The sequence below is a fragment of the Exophiala xenobiotica genome (assembly GCF_000835505.1).
Source record: "Exophiala xenobiotica strain CBS 118157 unplaced genomic scaffold supercont1.7, whole genome shotgun sequence".
Classification (NCBI taxonomy): domain Eukaryota; kingdom Fungi; phylum Ascomycota; class Eurotiomycetes; order Chaetothyriales; family Herpotrichiellaceae; genus Exophiala; species Exophiala xenobiotica.
Window position 1 is genome coordinate 1,966,199 of NW_013562488.1, and position 16,597 is coordinate 1,982,795.

Here is a 16,597-nt window from a genome sequence, read left to right on the forward strand (position 1 = left end):
GACTGCTTCGTCGGGTAAGATGACTTGTCTTGACATGGAACTGCTGACGGAAAAGAAAAGATCCACCGCCTCGTAGGCGCGACGATGATGAGCGTGGAATGTTTGGCTTATACTGGAGATCCCAAGACCTCCGAGGCGAAGAAGAACTGGACAATACAATGCAGTAAGGACACAACGGCATCTTAATCTACCCATAGTACAAATGAAGAGCCCGCAACGCCTCTTTGTGCATTCAATGCACTACTGGATATCATGGGCATTTCCATTACAAGAGCAAGCTGTGTCTTAGCCATGACTACAGCTCCCACCTGGATTGCCTACCCTTTCATACTCATACTGTACAGCTTTGCCGATGAATCTAGCATCAGCAGCCCATTTTCCTGAGTTCAACCACCTGATCTGTCCATGGAGCAGGGACCCCTCCCTAAGTGATCAGCTCCTCCCTCATACCCGCGTTACCATTTGCCTCTGGAGCATCACCCTCTGGCTTGACAAGTTCCTCGTCTCCCGCATGCTCATCCACGAATTTTCTGTCGCTAACATGTTCCTTGTCCCCATCCTGCTGATTTTGTTTGTCTGGAGTCCAAGTATAATCAGCCAAGCTGGTAGCTTTCTGCTGGCCAGGCTCATGTTTATATGGGCAGCGCAGGTTCGTGCAAGGATTGAACCGGCAGGGGATCTGTAGATGTGTAAATTGGCAGTTGGGAGTTTTGCAGTTGGCACCAAATCGACACAACGGCATAGTCGGATGCTTGAAAGGGCAATTCGGCTTCGTGCAGTTCGGAAAGAATTTGCAGGTCTCCTGAGCCTGGAAAGCCCCTCTCTGAGCTGGTGAAGGATGCTTCGCCACACATTTGGTGTTCTTGCAAGCAGCACCGAATGTGCACGTGTCGGACATATCCACCACCGTGCCTTCTGGAGCAGCAGGCGACTGATGGACATAAGCACAATCTTTGTTGGTGCAGCGGAGGTTGAAATGGCACATGGTGTTAGATGGATCTTGTGGCTTTCTCTCGCCCTCAGCTTGTTGCTCTCCTTCCGTTGGCGAGCCTTCCGCAGCGACAGGCTGTCCATCACCTTCCATTGTGGCGTCACCATCGCCGGCTTTGGCGCCAGCCTTGATGTGGCCGTTCTGGTGATGGCCACCACGACCTCGACCTCGGCTTCCTCCACGGCCACGCCCAGGCTCGACTCTATCAAACAGTGATCGACTTTGGCCGTTCTGTTGATTCATCCCTTGACCAAAAGCGGCACCCGGCATCATTCCCGTAAACTGAGCGAGCATGCGTGTCTGTTGTTCCATCATAGCCATAAATTCCATCTGCTGCTGAGGTGTCATCATTGATTGACCGGGTTGTCCATTGTTCATCATCATGGGGTTTGGCATTCCCTGCGGTTGGCCGGACATGTTCATCCCGTTTAAAGCCTTCTGCATACCAGGACGGACGTCACGGTTTTGGTTGTTACGAGGGCCTTTTGGTACCCCACGTACAGAGTGAGTGTTTATCCGATCATTGCCTCGAGTCCGATGTAGCACTGAATCAGTACCCTTGTTGCCTGCTCCTCCCCGTCCGCCTCGACCAGCCGGTCGCCCGCCATGTAAGCCTTTGGGTCCACGGGGTCTGTAACAGGAATTAGTGACATCTTGAAAACGCTACTGGTGTATGACTTACGCATTTTCTGGCGCATTGTCGGCCATATCTTGGTCGTATGCTGCAGGGATCGCAGAGGTTCCATTTTCAGCCGATGGATCTGGCGCGATAGATTGGGGTAATTGATCCGATGGCTGTGCAGCCTCTGCTGGTACTGAACCAGTGGCGCCGTTGGAGAGCATGTTAACCTGCTCGAACAACCACTGCGCAAACTCTGTAGTCCCTTTCGCGTCTTGTAATAATTCGCCAGCGAGTTCCGATGCAATCTGATCTTGCGTCTTGCCGTTCGCTAGCATCAGCACTATGTATTCTGCTAGTGACGTGTCATCCTCTTGCGTCCAGCCTTCTTCGACGATCTTGGAATGCACAGCGCTACTCAGCGCCTCGGCCAAAGGAGTCTCTAGAGCGATGGACGACATCGCGGCGAGTAGTATATCAGCTGGGGGGAGTAGAGAGGGTGACAATGCAATATTTGCTCGGCAGGTAGGGATGAGGTCGACGGTCGCGCGTCCGATGTTGTTTGCGGAAACAATGGATGGGGACTAAATCAATATGATGGCGAGCGTTGCAATTGTCGCTTTGCAGCGGCTCTGGGCAAGTGAAAACTGCGTCAACCGCGCGGATGGACTCGAGATGATGTAGTGAGGTTAGAAAATGCGGCTGTAGTGGTAGTGGTAGTGGTACATGTAGAGGACCGGGCAAGGCAGTATCTGCAGCGACTAAACGCAATTGCTCGTACAAAAGCGGCGATTTTTATTGCCAAGCCGTTTGCTTAGTAAGGCTTCTGCAATATGACGACAGGCTTCCATTGTGTTCATCTACGTGTATCGGGGTGTATTGTTTTCAGTCAACCACTGCTCACATTTGATTGGAGCCTACTCGGTGATATCGTTTGACTTCATCTTGTGCTGCCGGGACTCGTTGGTCAAGCACAGTGAAGGTCATGCTCTTGCAGGACTGTCATACGAGTAGGCCGGTCCTGACTGCTCAACCGATGCCCAGCCTCGAGTCTCTACACTGGCACCTGCGTTGAGATTCCTGATCTATCCAACATTATTCAGATGCGACATCTCTCAAGCTTGCAACACGGGGCTGGCGCTCCCATCATTCTTCCGTGTCTTGCCGTTATTGAGGAGTCCCTTGGGACATTATCTACGTTATGCATGTCCACTTCTTTCCAATTGCGCTATCAATCGTAGGCGCATTTGCGATATGGCCTCAGCCTACTGAACTGTCAACCGGAACCCAAGTTCTATGGCTAGATCCTGCTCTCAAGGCCGTTCTCCATTGCAATGAAGCGGAATATGTTCTACCTACTCGTGGCCGCGAATGGTTGATGAATAGTCTGTCGGACTTGGTAAAGAGCGGCTTCCAGTCTCCCCGGGTCTGGTTTGACCAGTTTCTATTATTTTCAGGGCACAACAATTGGCACAGCACTACAGAAACTCTCTCCGAGAGCTCTATCCTGCGTACGGCCACCTTCAGAACCATCAACTCGATCCATCGCTCAACTTTCGTACCCTGGAAGCTGCACAAACGGAACTCGAGCTTCGACCCAGATGCTGATATTCCCGGCCATCATCTCTCAGTCCTGCAAATTCGACAAAACAATTGTCCTACCTCAGGAGAGCTTCATCCACCTGCTTTCTTTGCCGGAGATGAGTCCTATGAGGTAAACATCGACAATGGAACGGCCATATTGAGGTCCAATAGCACTATGGGCAGCCTTCGAGCTTTGGAGACCTTCCGCCAGCTCTTTTACGCACATTCGACTTTTCCGGAGCCTACAGTCCTCACGTACCCCTTCAAATCGCAGATCGTCCAAGGTGGCGACACCGAGGGTTGAGTATTGACATATCGCGTAATCCATTTCATCCCAAAGACTTGATGCGGACAATCGATGCAATGGCAATGACGAAGATGAACCGGTTACATATCCATGCAACCGACTCTCAAAGCTGGCCGCTGGAAATCCCGTCTCTCCCACAACTTGCAAATAAAGGGGCTTATCAACCTGACTTGGTCTGGACCGTTGGCAGCCTCAGAGATGTCCAAGCCTATGGAGCTCAGAAGGGGATCTCGGTGTTTCTCGAGATTGACATGCCGGGTCATACAGCATCTGTCGCCCACGCTTACCCACATCTGATAGCCGCGTTCAATCAGTTGGACTGGTCAACTTTTGCGGCAGAGCCACTCAGCGGCCAGCTGAAACTTAACTCTTCGACCGTGCATGATTTTCTGGACGATCTCTTCACAGACCTGTTGCCTCGCACACGCCCGTACACGTCTCTGTACCACGTAGGTGGCGACGAAGTCAATCTAGCGGCTTACCTTCTCGATGAAACAGTGCGCAGCGACGACCCGAACGTCGTGCAGCCTCTGTTGCAGAAGTTCATTGACCATGTGATAGCTCTGGCTGGTCAACATGGTCTGCGGCCCATCGTGTGGGAGGAAATGCTGCTGGATTGGAATTTGACGTTACCATCTGCTGCGGATGGCGACGGATCTGCGAGTACGTTGGTGCAGGTGTGGAGAGACAGTCGTCGAATTGAAGAGGTGTTGAAAAGAGGATATCGTGTGATATTTGGTGACTACAAGCACTGGTATCTTGATTGTGAGTGTCTCAACTCCTGAATGGGTGTCGTCTACTGACAAACAAAGGTGGTTACGGGACCTTTCTGGATCCATATCCGACTGGAAGGTCACCACCCGGCGTCCCGTTCAACACTTCTGGTGGCCAGCCGAGCAGACTTGCAAAACCATACCTCGATTACTGTAACCCTTACCATAATTGGCGTCATATGTACATGTACGATCCTCTCGCCAACATAAGCAGTGATCTTGTTCAAGGTGTCGAGGGCGGTGAGGTCCTCATGTGGAGTGAACAGACCGATTCATTTGATCTTGACAGCAAACTGTGGCCACGAGCAGCCGCAGCCGCTGAAGTGCTCTGGAGTGGTATAAGGGAAGAAGCAATGCTTGAAGATGCTACTAAGAGACTTGGAGAGTGGAGAGAAAGAGGAGTTATTGATCTAGGAGTTGCAATGTCGCCAGTTGCCATGACTTGGTGCCTGATGGAAGGCGGATGCCTCGCGTAACTGGAGCTAGGGGCGACATGGGAAGGAGGAAAGATGCGAATGTACTCCGTACTTTGTTGCGTCTACGTAGTACAGTCATCCCGACTTGTGCCTCGTTGCGAGCCTTCGAGCTTTCGCACTGTCGTATTTCGTATTGGGAATACGAGATAAGTTCATCATGAATGGCCAGATGGCTATCATGAAAGAGAAGTCTCCATCACAGGCATCCATGATTCTGCTTGTTTCGCATCCAGGATCTTACCACAGTACGGAGGTGTGCACCAAATGTAGTTGCCGCGCTAAAGTTGAATGACGAAGGATCATAACTGACAATTGATTTTCTCTTGTTCTAGGCAGCCTTAACTAAGCTCTTAACTAAAGATCATCTACTCTAGGCGGCCTAGCGCTAGAGAATAGGCGAGTTTTAGGGGTAGAGAGTAAGCTCCGATATCTCCGGGGACTGTCGTCCGGAGCAACGGAAAAGAAAATTAATGGTCTTTTGACGTCCTCGTCATCCAACTTTAGCGCGGCAACTACATTTGATGCACACCTCCGTAGTCTTACCCTACAATCAATTGCGGGGTTACCTGGCTCGCTGGCACCCATCCGACGAAAGATATATATCGTGATATATCTATCTAGACAGCGCACCGTGGTAGGTTCGAATGTTCACAACCAGTTCACACTCCGCGACTTGCATCGCCGGCCCTTTCCATCCTCTTGCAGAAGACTTCGGCAGTCGTCTTGGGTTCGTCTGCAAAGGTGGTTTGCAGGATCCCAGTAGGATTCGGCCTACGGTTCGCCCGTCTTCCTGCTTCGCCTGATTAGGCCTCGGTATGATTTCGAACACCGTACGTAGCCCTGCCTCGATTTAAAAAGCCGGCTCCCACGCGAACAGCGTTTCGTCGAACCTTTCTGCAGCTTTCCGGTTGAAGGTGGTTTCCCATTCGTCATCGCAATGGCGCTGCATCTCCTGTCATGGCGATATCTAGTCACCTTCACGTTCGTGGCATACGTCTTTTCTGTATATGTCAGAAGATATGTAAAATGGAAGAAGGTCCAGAGCCTTGGAGGCGAGTCGCCCAGAGTCAGAACCAGGTTCATTTTCGGTCGGTAGTCTGGTGTTCCAAAACCGGTTGTAGCTGATGAGTCCATGACAGGGCTGGACTTTCCCGTACACTCAACGCTTGCCATTGTTAATGATAGAGCTTGGGAATTCTGGGAGTGGATGTATGAACATACAGGAACTTCCTCTAGTGGGACTGGCTCCTACACATGTGAGCTGCACATATTGGACAACGCAAGAGTGGTGTTTACAGCCGACCCGGAGAACATCAAGACTGTCCTCGCCACTCAATTTCAAGACTTTGGCAAAGGTAGGTCGGGATTGTGAAGTATCCAGCTCTAAGCTGATCCCGCTCAGGGACACAGTTTCATGAAGAATGGAAGGATTTCCTGGGTGACAGCATCTTCACCACGGACGGACAATTATGGCACAACTCGCGACAGCTTTTGCGGCCAATGTTTGTCCGTGAGAAAGTTGCCGATCTGCCTCTTATCGAGACACATATCCGCAAGCTGATGTCCTTGATCGGCCCTGGTGATGGAAAAATGGTCATGTTGAACAAGTTATTCTTCCGTTTCAGCCTCGACGCATCTACTCATTTCTTGTTCGGACATAGTGTGGGGAGTCTCGACACCGAGCAGTCGGCATTTGCGACTGCCTTCGACGAGGTGCAGAGAGTCCAGTCTCTTGAAGGGCGACTGGGGTAAGAATGGCTTTGGGAGCTCGACTGTTTCTGGCTGACATTGGACTAGGCCATTCAGACATTTCCATTCGAGGAGATCTTTCTATGCCGGGCTGAAAGCCGTCGAAGCCTTCATTGAACCTTTCATCACAGACGCGTTAGCAATGTCTCCGGCGGAGCTGGAGTCGAAGCTCTCTCGTGCCGACACATTTATCCACGCCCTTGCTCGATTCACACGTGATCGCAAAGTGATGCGTGACCAACTGTTCGCTCTGCTACTCGCCGGGCGCGATACGACGGCCTCTACTTTGTCCTGGCTGTTCCTTGAGCTGGCTAAGAACCCTCGGGTAGTCGACAAGCTACGAGCGGAAATCGTCGAGTTCTTAGGGAGAGATGGTCGGCCTCCGTCCTACCAGGACATCAAGGATATGAAGTACCTGAACCACACCATAAACGAGACTTTACGACTGTATCCGGTGGTACCTTTCAATGTTCGCGCGTCACTCACGGATACCTCCTTGCCGCATGGAGGAGGTGCCGATGGCATGAGTCCCGTGGGCTGCCCCAAGGACACACCAGTCGGCTATAGCACTCTCTCTGTGCAGCGCCGGAGAGATCTGTATCCGCCGGTGTCACCATCTTTCCCGTATGACCCTCATGACTGGGTGCCCGACCGGTGGGCGACGTGGACTCCGAAGCCTTGGAATTTTATCCCGTTTAATGGCGGACCAAGGATCTGTATTGGCCAACAATTTGCGATGGTTGAGATGGGGTACACCATTGTCAGAATTTTGCAGGAGTTTGATCAAATCATCGACTATGGGAATGAACGGACGATGCACGCAGACATTGTTCTGACCCCAGCGAAAGGCGTCAAGGTGGGTTTTGTCAAACGAGCAAGTCATACCTAGTGAGAAGTCACAACGCCTCTGGACAGAAAAAGTGGCATTGTCAGACGAGAACATTCGTTCATTATTCGGTAGTGTTCTTGACCTTGAATTTGAAGTCTAAGTCCTTCTGGTTCCGGTTGAGTAGACTTTTCACAATAACACATGCGAGTACGGTGCACGGAGTACCTGATGTCTTAGATAGTGGACTACACGTGATCCCTGGCTTTTCCATGTCGTTCCCCCAAGTTTCAGTCCACCAACAAGTCCCATGGAAACTCACCGAGTGTCTCTCCACAAAAGACACCCAAGCATTAATTAACTGCGACTACGTATTTCTTCACCTCCCCATCAACTTCTCTATCATTCTTAAATCACTCACTCTCTTGCGACAAGACTCCTGCGGTCGCGGTGACCGCTATCCTCACTCAACTCCTCTCGGAATTTCTGTCGTCGATCTGCTGGAAACTGCATGTTTCTCGCTCTCTAAGAGTCCACCACCCGCGGTCGTTGTCCCTTCTTTCGGTTCACACTCTACCGGTTTCTCGAGGCTTCAGTTCTGAAGCCAACGCGATCATGGCTACTGTTCCAACAGAAATTTCGGTTGATGCTGGCTCTAGCACAACCAAGACTCCTGCTCAGCTCATGCAAGAGAAGCATGAGGCTGCCGAGACACACCGTGTGACGGTTGAAGATGTCCCAGACGAGGACGATATCGTCCATCCTCCTCCACCTCATCACCACGTCGAAGGGAAAGAGGAAACTGGAGCTCCTACCACAAATGGCACTGCTAATGGCGCTGAAAATGTCCCTATGTCGGAAAAGGCCGCAGGCAAGCAGAAGGCATCTGACAAGCCCACCGTGCTCGACACTCAATCTGAGGAGGCATTCCCAGCTCTAGGAGCTTCCACCAGATCGGCGCCCCCTCCTTCGCGCGCTCCTGGCTGGGTTGCCAGTGCTTCTGCGAGAGCTCCTCCGGTGAACGGCTCTCCTGCTCTTGGTCCCCATCCTACCTCCTCCGGTGCTCCTACCCCGACCTCGACACCCGGGGCTAGAACTCCTGTCACCGCGGCTCCCGGCGCTCGAGGTGGTGTGATGTTGCCTGGAAGATATCGAGACTCTTTCGAGATTGACAATGCCGATTTGGACAAGAACAAGTCGGTGAAGCGAGTGCTCGATGAGGTCAAGAAGAAGTACAATGTCATCGTCACTCCGAAGCCCACCAACTTCGCAACAAGAACAGAGTTCATTGCCGAGGGCCCTAAGGCACGAGTCACCGAGGCTCTGATGCATGTCTCTAAGGAACTCACGCTCGAGAAACAGGTTAAACTCGAGATTCCTGCAACCGTCTCGGCTCAGATCATCGGTAAAGGTGGTGCCAACATCAAGAAGCTGGAACAGCAGTTCAACGTCCGCATCCACATTGACCGAGACTCAAGACCCGTCACAAGCCCCGAGGAAGTCAGGACGGATGTCGTGGAGATCAGAGGCAATGCGGCGCAAGTCCGCCAAGTCTACGAACAGATCATGAACCAGGTCAAGGCTCTGCAGCCCAAGGTCGACCTGCCTGTTCGTGGAATCCCGCCAGAGTTCTACCCCTTCATTGCAGGTCAGCATGCTGACCGCCTGCAACAAATGGAACAAGACCGTGGTCTCCGCATCAACGTACCTCAATATCACACTTGGCGACAACAACCACCGCCTCGGCCAACCGAAATGGATCAGCGCCCAGCATTTGTTCCTCATGGAGACAATCATATCGTCGTTTCAGGTGAACAAGCTGCTGCTCTGGAGGCACGCACCATCCTGGAACAACTGGCCGAAGAACTTCAAAAGGAACTCCTGCTCGAAGAGCTCGCAGCGGAGCAGATTCTGCATCCTTACATTGTCGGTGACCGCGGTATGGACCCTCTGAAGTTCTTGCAAGAGACAGGCTGTGCAGTCATCCTTCCTCCACCCGAGCACGAGACCGAAGATATTCATATCATTGGCCCCAAGGACAAGCTTGGTGCTGGTCGCAACTTGGCGGAAGAGCTCATGTCCAGGAAGCACAACCGAGCTGTTGATATGCACAAGCACTTTAACGACGCCCCTCAAGGTCCCGAACGCCATTCCCGAGCTCTGGCTCAATATCTACATCAGAAGGCTATCGAGCGCGAGTTTCAGAAATCACATGGCGCAGAGATCGTCTTCCCTTCCAGCTCTAGTGCTTCGCCGAGCTGGACGGTCATTAGTAATGACCCCCAGAAGGCACTCTCTGCTCGTAATGAGCTCTCCAAAATCACCCAAGCATATCCTACCCCAAGATTGCAACTGGTCGAGGTAGATCCATTCTTCCACCAGCATCTTGAGCAAATGCATGCTTCTAACCTGAGGAACAACCTTGGTGTTCACATGATCGTTCCTGAAGACGGCTCGGATCCAGTCGTTCTCGTTTACGAAGGCCCGACCCAAGAGGAACCATTCTCCATTCCTCGCAACAAGCCCACCAAGGCTGACATTACCAATTTCGAGAAAGCTCTACAGGAAGCACAAGCAATGCTGCTCAGCAATATCCCCCACCAAGGCATATCTGTGCAAGATATCCACGTCCCCAAGAAGTACCACGACAAGGTCAGAAGATTCGTCAACAATGAACCTAAACCAACACCGCCAAATGCATTCCCTGTTCAGGTCGACTTTGGCCGAGCTAGAACCGCGCAGAGGCAATCCGCTCCGGCTTCTCGGGGCTCTCCTGAAAGAGTCTATTTGAGAGGACCAAGCGAAGCGGATATCGAAGACTTGCGAAGAAAGATCGAGCAATTCTTGCAAGAGGCTGAGGAAGACGAGAAGGAACGGGGCTATACGATAACCTTCCCATTCCCTGCCCAATTTAACAAGAACTTGATCGGGAAACAAGGCGCCAACATTAAAGGGCTACGGGAGAAGCACGACGTCGAGATTGATACTCGCGAAAATGGCAAGATCACCATCCAAGGACCGCAGAAAAAGGCCGAGGCTTGCAAGGCTGAAATTCTCCGACTCGCCAAACAGTGGGAGGACGAGGTGAATTTTAACGTCAAGATTGATCCGAAGTATCATGGCATGCTAGTGGGCAGAAACGGAGAAAATATGCAGAAGATCCAAAGCAAGGTCGACAATGCTGTGAGGATTGACTTCCCCAAGGCAATCAGAATCAGCGATGATGCTTCGGTTGCTGATGACGCTAGTCAAGTCGGCGGCAACAGAGGTCAGCCACAGGACGAAATCAGAATTCGTGGTCCTCGCGCGAAGGCTGAAAAGGTCCGTGACGAGCTTCTAAGTCTTCACCAGTACTTGGTCGATAACTCTCACACCGCAACTGTGTCGGTTGCACAAAGCCAAATTGCTTCTTTGATCGGAAGACGTGGCCAGGAGATGGAGAAGCTGAGAGCCGAAACTGGTGCTCAGATTGACATCCCCAAAGCTGACGGCTCTGACCGTGTCACCATACAAATTAAGGGCACCAAGCAGCAGGTTGAAAAGGCCAAGCAAGAACTGCAGAAACGATCCAAGGCTTTCGATGACATTGTTACGCGCACTTTGAACGTCGACAGAAAGCATCATCGCGCCCTGATTGGGGCTGGAGGTGAGTCATAGATCCCACTGTCTTCCCGATCCGCGCTAACATGTCACAGGATCCCATATCCAAGATGTCGTCTCGAAAGCCGGCGGCACCGGCACGAGCGCTGAGCACGTCCGGTTCCCTCGCCAGGGTGACGAATCAAATGAGCTCACCGTGAAAGGTACTGCCGACGTTGTGGAGAAGATTGTTAAAGCTATTCAAGACTTTGTGGATGAGAGAGAAAATCAAGTGACAGAAACGATTGACGTGCCAGCCACTCAACATCGGGACCTGATCGGACCAAATGGAAGCATTCGCAAGCAGATTGAAGACCAATTCAAGGTCACACTCAACGTCCCTCGACAAGGAACCGGCCAGACTGCGGTGAGAATCACTGGGCGACCAGAGCACGTGGCCAGCGCCAAAGAACATATCGAAAGCAAGGTGTCAAAGAGCCCAGCTGAGACCATCATGGTACCACGAGCTCTGCATCATGTGGTTTCGAAAAACGGAGCCTTGTTTCGCGAGCTGAGCAGAGATGGCGTCAAAATCGAGCACAATGGACACAAACCGCCCCCAAAGCCGAGTCGTGGGTCTCGATCACGTACTACCAATGGTGACATGCCTCTGATCACTGACCAGCCTGGCGAAGGGTCGCACTCGTGGGACATCGTCTCCAATCAAGGTGCTCTGGATGGGGATGATGGAGAGATCCCATGGGTCATTATCAGCCAGAAGGGCGATTCGCCGGATGCCGTCAACAAAGCAAAACAGAAGATCCAGTCGTCGGTTGAGAAAGCCAAGGAGCCTCAGTTTACTGGCTATCTAATTCTGCCTGATCCGCGGCTGCATCGCCACATCATCGGCCAAGGTGGCTCTACAATTAACTCTATCCGAAACCAGTCTGGATGCGACATTCAGGTCCCGAACCGCAACTCGGGCAAGGGCGAGGAAGGTGAAGCTATCACGATCGTCGGCAAGGAGGATGGTGTTCTGTCAGCTCGTGATCTGATTCTCGAGGAGATTAAGCGCGCTCAAGGTGGTCGTGCGTAAAGGCAAGGCGCAATTCAGGGGGCTCAAAAAGTTCTTGGATGGTGATTGGGGCGGCTTGTAATAATATAGGAGTGTGGTTGAGATTGCGACCGGCGACCGAAACTCCCTCAAAAGCTTCTTCATACTTTGCAAGAAAAGAAAAGTGTGTCTATCTCGAATAGATAGAATAACTATCAATAAATCATCGATCTACGACGTGGTGACGATCGAGAGAATGTACAGCATTTCGATGCTCAATTCCCTAAGGGATTCGTGAAGGCGTTAAACTACTGACTAGCTAAGTACAACGATTCGCGTCTCATAGGGAAGGGACAGCTTCATCCATACAACACCTGAGGACTGTGTCAGCGAAGCAAAGTGAAGACATTTTGTTTCAGCCTTTTCACCTTTCCCACTACAGCGCTTCTCCTGCTGAGAAACATTATTCGGGATTATTCAGAGACATACAGTACACCTGCCCGTGGTCTTGGACGGGGCCTGGCCTGGCTCATTATTTCAAGAATCCACCATTCGACTTGGCCAACTGCTCGTCGTAATATCCCTGAAAGGCAAGCCAGCCTTTCTCATCCGTGCCGACCTGGGAGTAACTAAACTCGGCCTCGTCATCACTGATGAGCTTTTTGTTATAGCCGGATCCCGCGCTGGCCGCGTCGGCGAGCAGCTGGGCGTGGCAGGTCTTGTCGAGGCTGATGAACCAGAAGGCGGCGGCGTCGACGGTCTTTGCGCACGTGAGCAGGCCGTGGTTCTGGAGGATGACGGCTTTCCCGTTGCCCAGGGCGGCGGCGATGCGTTTGCCCTCCTCGCGGTCCAGGACGACGCCGCCGAAATTGTCGTAGACGGCGTGCGACTTGTAGAAGCGCAGGGCGTCCTGCGTCATCATGTCGAGTTCGCGGCCAAACACGCTGAAGGCCTTGCCGTACACCGAGTGCGCATGGCATGCTGCGTCGACGTCGGGTCGGGCTTTGTGGATCTCCGAGTGGATGGCGAAGGCGGCGGCGTTGATCTGTTATGAAGAGTTAACTTAGAACCAACGACGGTTTTAACTTCCAGTGGTACCGCATGAGGCCCTGGCAGTGATCGCTGGATCGACAAGTACCAGGTAATCGAGGTGGGCAAGAAAAGGGGGCAAGCGAGACCGAAGGGCCCTATGGGGGGAGGGGGAGGATAGATATCAGAGTGGGAATGGGGGGCCCTTTCGGGTGGTATGTACTTACAGGCTCATCACCAATAACGACGTCGCCGTCCTCGTTGACGAGGATCAAATCTGATACGGAGATCTGCGAGAAGTGCATCGACAACGGATTGAGCCCTTAGTGACAAAACAGTTAGTCGGCAAGTGTCCTGATGCAGCCCTCCTCATCGCCAGTTCGCCAATACCAAACAAAAGACAGACACTCTAGTTTAGCAGTAGGCAGTGCCAGCCTCGTGCCGGACAAGGAGGAAAGGTCCGACACAAGCTTAGCTGGTAAGAGACTGCCACCTGGGACACTATCCAATCCCAAGAAAGAATTGTATGGCTGGTGAGGCCAACTTACAGAAATGGTCCGTCAAAATCGGATCCCTAACACTGATGTGCCCCGCGACACCCTCGTCGAAGCCTCTGTCGGCGAAGACGCGAAACGCCGCGGCGAGATGTTGTTTGCGGTACAGTCGTTCTTCCTCGAGGGAGTCGAATTTCGGATATGCCCTGATTTTGAGTTGTTTGCCCGACACCGTCTTGCCGAGAGCACCGACTGTTCGGTTCTCCTTGGACGAGGCGTCATAGACGTCTAGGGCTGGTGCCATCTTGGGGCTGATCTTTTGATCCTGAAGGATGAGCGACGAAAACCCCTCGCGAATGGGAGAGTAAGTTGGCTGGGCGATTTGTCCAGAGCAAGAGTGAACCCGATGTCTTCTCAATGCGGCACTTTCAAGCACGGGGAGAACCGAGAAGTTTCTTGTGCCTGATCAAGCCTTCTTTTCTTCCTGCACGTCTGTATGTCAAGTATTTGTCAATAATGGCAGAGGAGTGTAAAGAAAGACAAAAAGAGAAGTTGTTCGAAATCTGGATCGCTGATCTATGTACCACAGCAGTCGTCGGCACGGAAGTGAAGTGCGGGGAAGAAGGGTGTTTGCCATCGTCTTCCGACGGAACAGACGACATTGTCATTGGCACCATGACTGTCCATCATCCTGGAGGTTACCATTAGGGCGAGAGAGATTCGTTGTGTCTCCAATACCTCGGGATGAGGAAAGAATGGATGACCCGTGGTCCGGGGTCGCCCTGCCACAAATAGTAGTTGTGAAATGATCTGTTGCGAAAAAGGTACTTCGATCCCAGTAGCCCATCAATATTTCCACAAAGCTATCTCGCTAAGATAAACGCTTGGTCTCAAGCTGAAGTCGAATGTCCATAAAGTCTGGAAGGTGAATGTAGAATATTATACTTGGCCGAATCGATCACCGTACAGCGCAACCCTTCATCCTCCCTGTCAGACGTCGCTCCGGGAGCAGTGAGGACTGACAGGTCTCCAAGTGTATCCTTCAGCGCCAACTCCAAGATTAGTGCTTGCTAATAGATGCTGCGTGGGTATCATAATGCGTTTCAGCGCTTTAAACAGTCTGTGCTCACAACGAGCTCTTGAACTTCCTCTCAACAGGGTCACAGCTCCTCATCGCAGGACGCTAGCACTGACTTTCGACTTGGGCTTTCTGGTGGAGTAGAAGCATTAAACCTCTTTGACGGACTTGCCAGAGGACTGGCAGCGATCATCCGTTTCGATGGACTGGGAAGGGGCGGAGCTGGAGAGCCTCTTCGTGCTGGACTCGAGAGCGGACTAGCCATCGCAAGACTCCGCGCGCGAGCATGTAATTTCCGCTCTTCTTCGCCATTCCAATCTTTGGTCAGTTCTGCACGTACTCCACGACACCATTGTCGAATCACATCCTCGAAGGACGACCATGTGGGCGCAGTATCGACTGGATTTGCAACAGCCATAACGTCCAGTTTCAGCCGCAGCTCCCACCTCAACTCCGCCGCCTTCAGCCAATACCGCAAATTGTCGGCTCGTCGATATGGCTTGGCAATGTCTTCATGAAAGCTTTGGATGTAGTCGAAATGTTTCTTTGATCGCTTGACGGCTGCGTTGTGCATCTGCACAAGATCCCTCCCATCAGCGAGACTTCGGAAATATTCCGGGTCGTTGTCAAGATGTCCGTCGGCTGGGTTCTGACATTGCCCCTTTAAGAGAAAGTTGAGGAAGTTGATATCGCGTTCCCGGTCTCTGTCCGTCCATTTCGAATCATCCATCCAGTGCCAATCCTTTCTTTCTTTCTTGTCCGTCTCTTCCAATTTGGCCTCTTTGTCAATCATCATCCCCACATCGCTCACCCATACCAGGACTGCCAGTCTCTCATCCTCTCGGAAACCTCCGGCAAAGTTTCGAGCTGCACACTTCTTCAGAACATCCAGTACTGCATAAAGATCTTTCCTCAGTTCTTGATCCGATCTGATCGAATTCAGTCTTTGTGGGTTCGGATGAAGGGTGTAATATAATCTGGCGGCACGAATTGCTTGGGTAGCCGTATCAAGCACGTGGAGCCCTTGGATTTCGTGGAATCCTTGAGTTTGTTCCTCCGGGTTCTCGTACGCAGTTCGTTCGCAAGACTCGACAGCTTGTAATGCATTTTCAAGAGCCTCCACCAACGCTCTCTTCATGGTCTTCTGATCTGGAGGGGGAGCAACGTTGTTCGCCCGGTGGCTGTACGTTGAAACGGTGGGAGGCAGCATCACATCGGCTCCATCTTCTTGAGCGGCTTCCCACATTGCTTGACCCTCATCATCAACTGGGGACTCGACAGGTGTCTGGTTTCCCCCTAGCGATGATTTGGGTAGATCATATTCTCCATTCTGTTTCTTTTTGGCCAGTTGCCCGCCTTTTCCATCTAGTAACCCGGTTCTTGCAAAGTAGTATTGGAGATGGGCAATGCTGCCTAGACTCATGACACTTTCTCGATTTTTGGCCGATTCGGCGAAATGAGCCCCTTGTGGTCTGACATATCCACGCCTTCGAGAAGCACTAGCTCGGGAAGCGGACGAGGCACTGGAAGAGGAAGAGACGCTCGAGATGGTGGAGATACCTGAACAGGATCGGAGACTGGCGGTGTCTGGGGTGGGAAGGAGATTCGGTGAAGGTGTCGGTGATAGAGAAGCTGTCTCGGTTGAAGAAGACTCTACGTTCGTGCTCATGGCGATGTTCATGAGGAAAGAGATAAATAAGTGTGGTCAATTGTTTCAAAGGAGTGGCTGCGGTTGGTGCATCGCAAGAGAGATGATTGGATTGATCCTGCCTGTTCGGCGTGCAGGGAATGGGGTCTGAATACTGACCAGCAGGACGCACAAATAAAAGAATGAAACTATGGGTAACGAGGCAGCAAGAGAGGTTAGTTGAAGCACAGGACAAGTGCACGAAGCCTGATGGAATATGGGGAGCGAGATGAAATTGGACGGAGGCGCTAGCTAGTCGTGGCAGATGCGAAGGAGTAAGGGGCGCGGCAGTGGCAGGCGACGGGCGTTCATCACCCACTGCGTCGGTACTACAGGTCCTAGCATCGGTCT

The 16,597-nt window shown here is 52.0% G+C and overlaps 7 protein-coding genes across 7 annotated transcripts; 4 read left to right on the forward strand and 3 right to left on the reverse strand.

Moving 5' to 3' along the window:
* Window positions 1-148: 148 nt before the first annotated feature.
* On the reverse strand, window positions 149-2,352 carry PV05_11419 (uncharacterized protein). The gene is made up of 2 exons (XM_013454900.1): window positions 1,674-2,352; window positions 149-1,622 (listed from the first exon to the last, which is right to left on the reverse strand). Exons 1-2 carry the CDS (start codon window positions 2,069-2,071, stop codon window positions 425-427), a joined length of 1,596 nt encoding a protein of 531 aa, XP_013310354.1. The 5' UTR covers window positions 2,072-2,352; the 3' UTR covers window positions 149-424.
* Window positions 2,353-2,811: 459 nt separating this feature from the next.
* PV05_11420 (uncharacterized protein) lies at window positions 2,812-3,498 on the forward strand (the record flags this gene model as incomplete). Its single annotated transcript, XM_013454901.1, has 1 exon — window positions 2,812-3,498. One exon carries the CDS (start codon window positions 2,812-2,814, stop codon window positions 3,496-3,498), a length of 687 nt encoding a protein of 228 aa, XP_013310355.1.
* Window positions 3,499-3,539: 41 nt separating this feature from the next.
* PV05_11421 (uncharacterized protein) lies at window positions 3,540-4,750 on the forward strand (the record flags this gene model as incomplete). The annotated part of the gene is made up of 2 exons (XM_013454902.1): window positions 3,540-4,266; window positions 4,314-4,750. 2 exons carry the CDS (start codon window positions 3,540-3,542, stop codon window positions 4,748-4,750), a joined length of 1,164 nt encoding a protein of 387 aa, XP_013310356.1.
* A 641-nt stretch (window positions 4,751-5,391) lies between these two features.
* Window positions 5,392-7,541, forward strand: PV05_11422 (uncharacterized protein). The gene is made up of 4 exons (XM_013454903.1): window positions 5,392-5,838; window positions 5,890-6,105; window positions 6,153-6,498; window positions 6,548-7,541. The coding sequence occupies exons 1-4, from the start codon at window positions 5,688-5,690 to the stop codon at window positions 7,386-7,388; spliced, it is 1,554 nt and encodes a 517-aa protein (XP_013310357.1). The 5' UTR covers window positions 5,392-5,687; the 3' UTR covers window positions 7,389-7,541.
* A 120-nt stretch (window positions 7,542-7,661) lies between these two features.
* Window positions 7,662-12,232, forward strand: PV05_11423 (uncharacterized protein). The gene is made up of 2 exons (XM_013454904.1): window positions 7,662-10,971; window positions 11,021-12,232. Exons 1-2 carry the CDS (start codon window positions 7,941-7,943, stop codon window positions 11,998-12,000), a joined length of 4,011 nt encoding a protein of 1,336 aa, XP_013310358.1. The 5' UTR covers window positions 7,662-7,940; the 3' UTR covers window positions 12,001-12,232.
* A 258-nt stretch (window positions 12,233-12,490) lies between these two features.
* Window positions 12,491-13,785, reverse strand: PV05_11424 (uncharacterized protein; the record flags this gene model as incomplete). The annotated part of the gene is made up of 3 exons (XM_013454905.1): window positions 12,491-13,003; window positions 13,215-13,309; window positions 13,536-13,785. 3 exons carry the CDS (start codon window positions 13,783-13,785, stop codon window positions 12,491-12,493), a joined length of 858 nt encoding a protein of 285 aa, XP_013310359.1.
* Window positions 13,786-14,641: 856 nt separating this feature from the next.
* Window positions 14,642-16,240, reverse strand: PV05_11425 (uncharacterized protein; the record flags this gene model as incomplete). Its single annotated transcript, XM_013454906.1, has 1 exon — window positions 14,642-16,240. One exon carries the CDS (start codon window positions 16,238-16,240, stop codon window positions 14,642-14,644), a length of 1,599 nt encoding a protein of 532 aa, XP_013310360.1.
* Window positions 16,241-16,597: the final 357 nt, after the last annotated feature.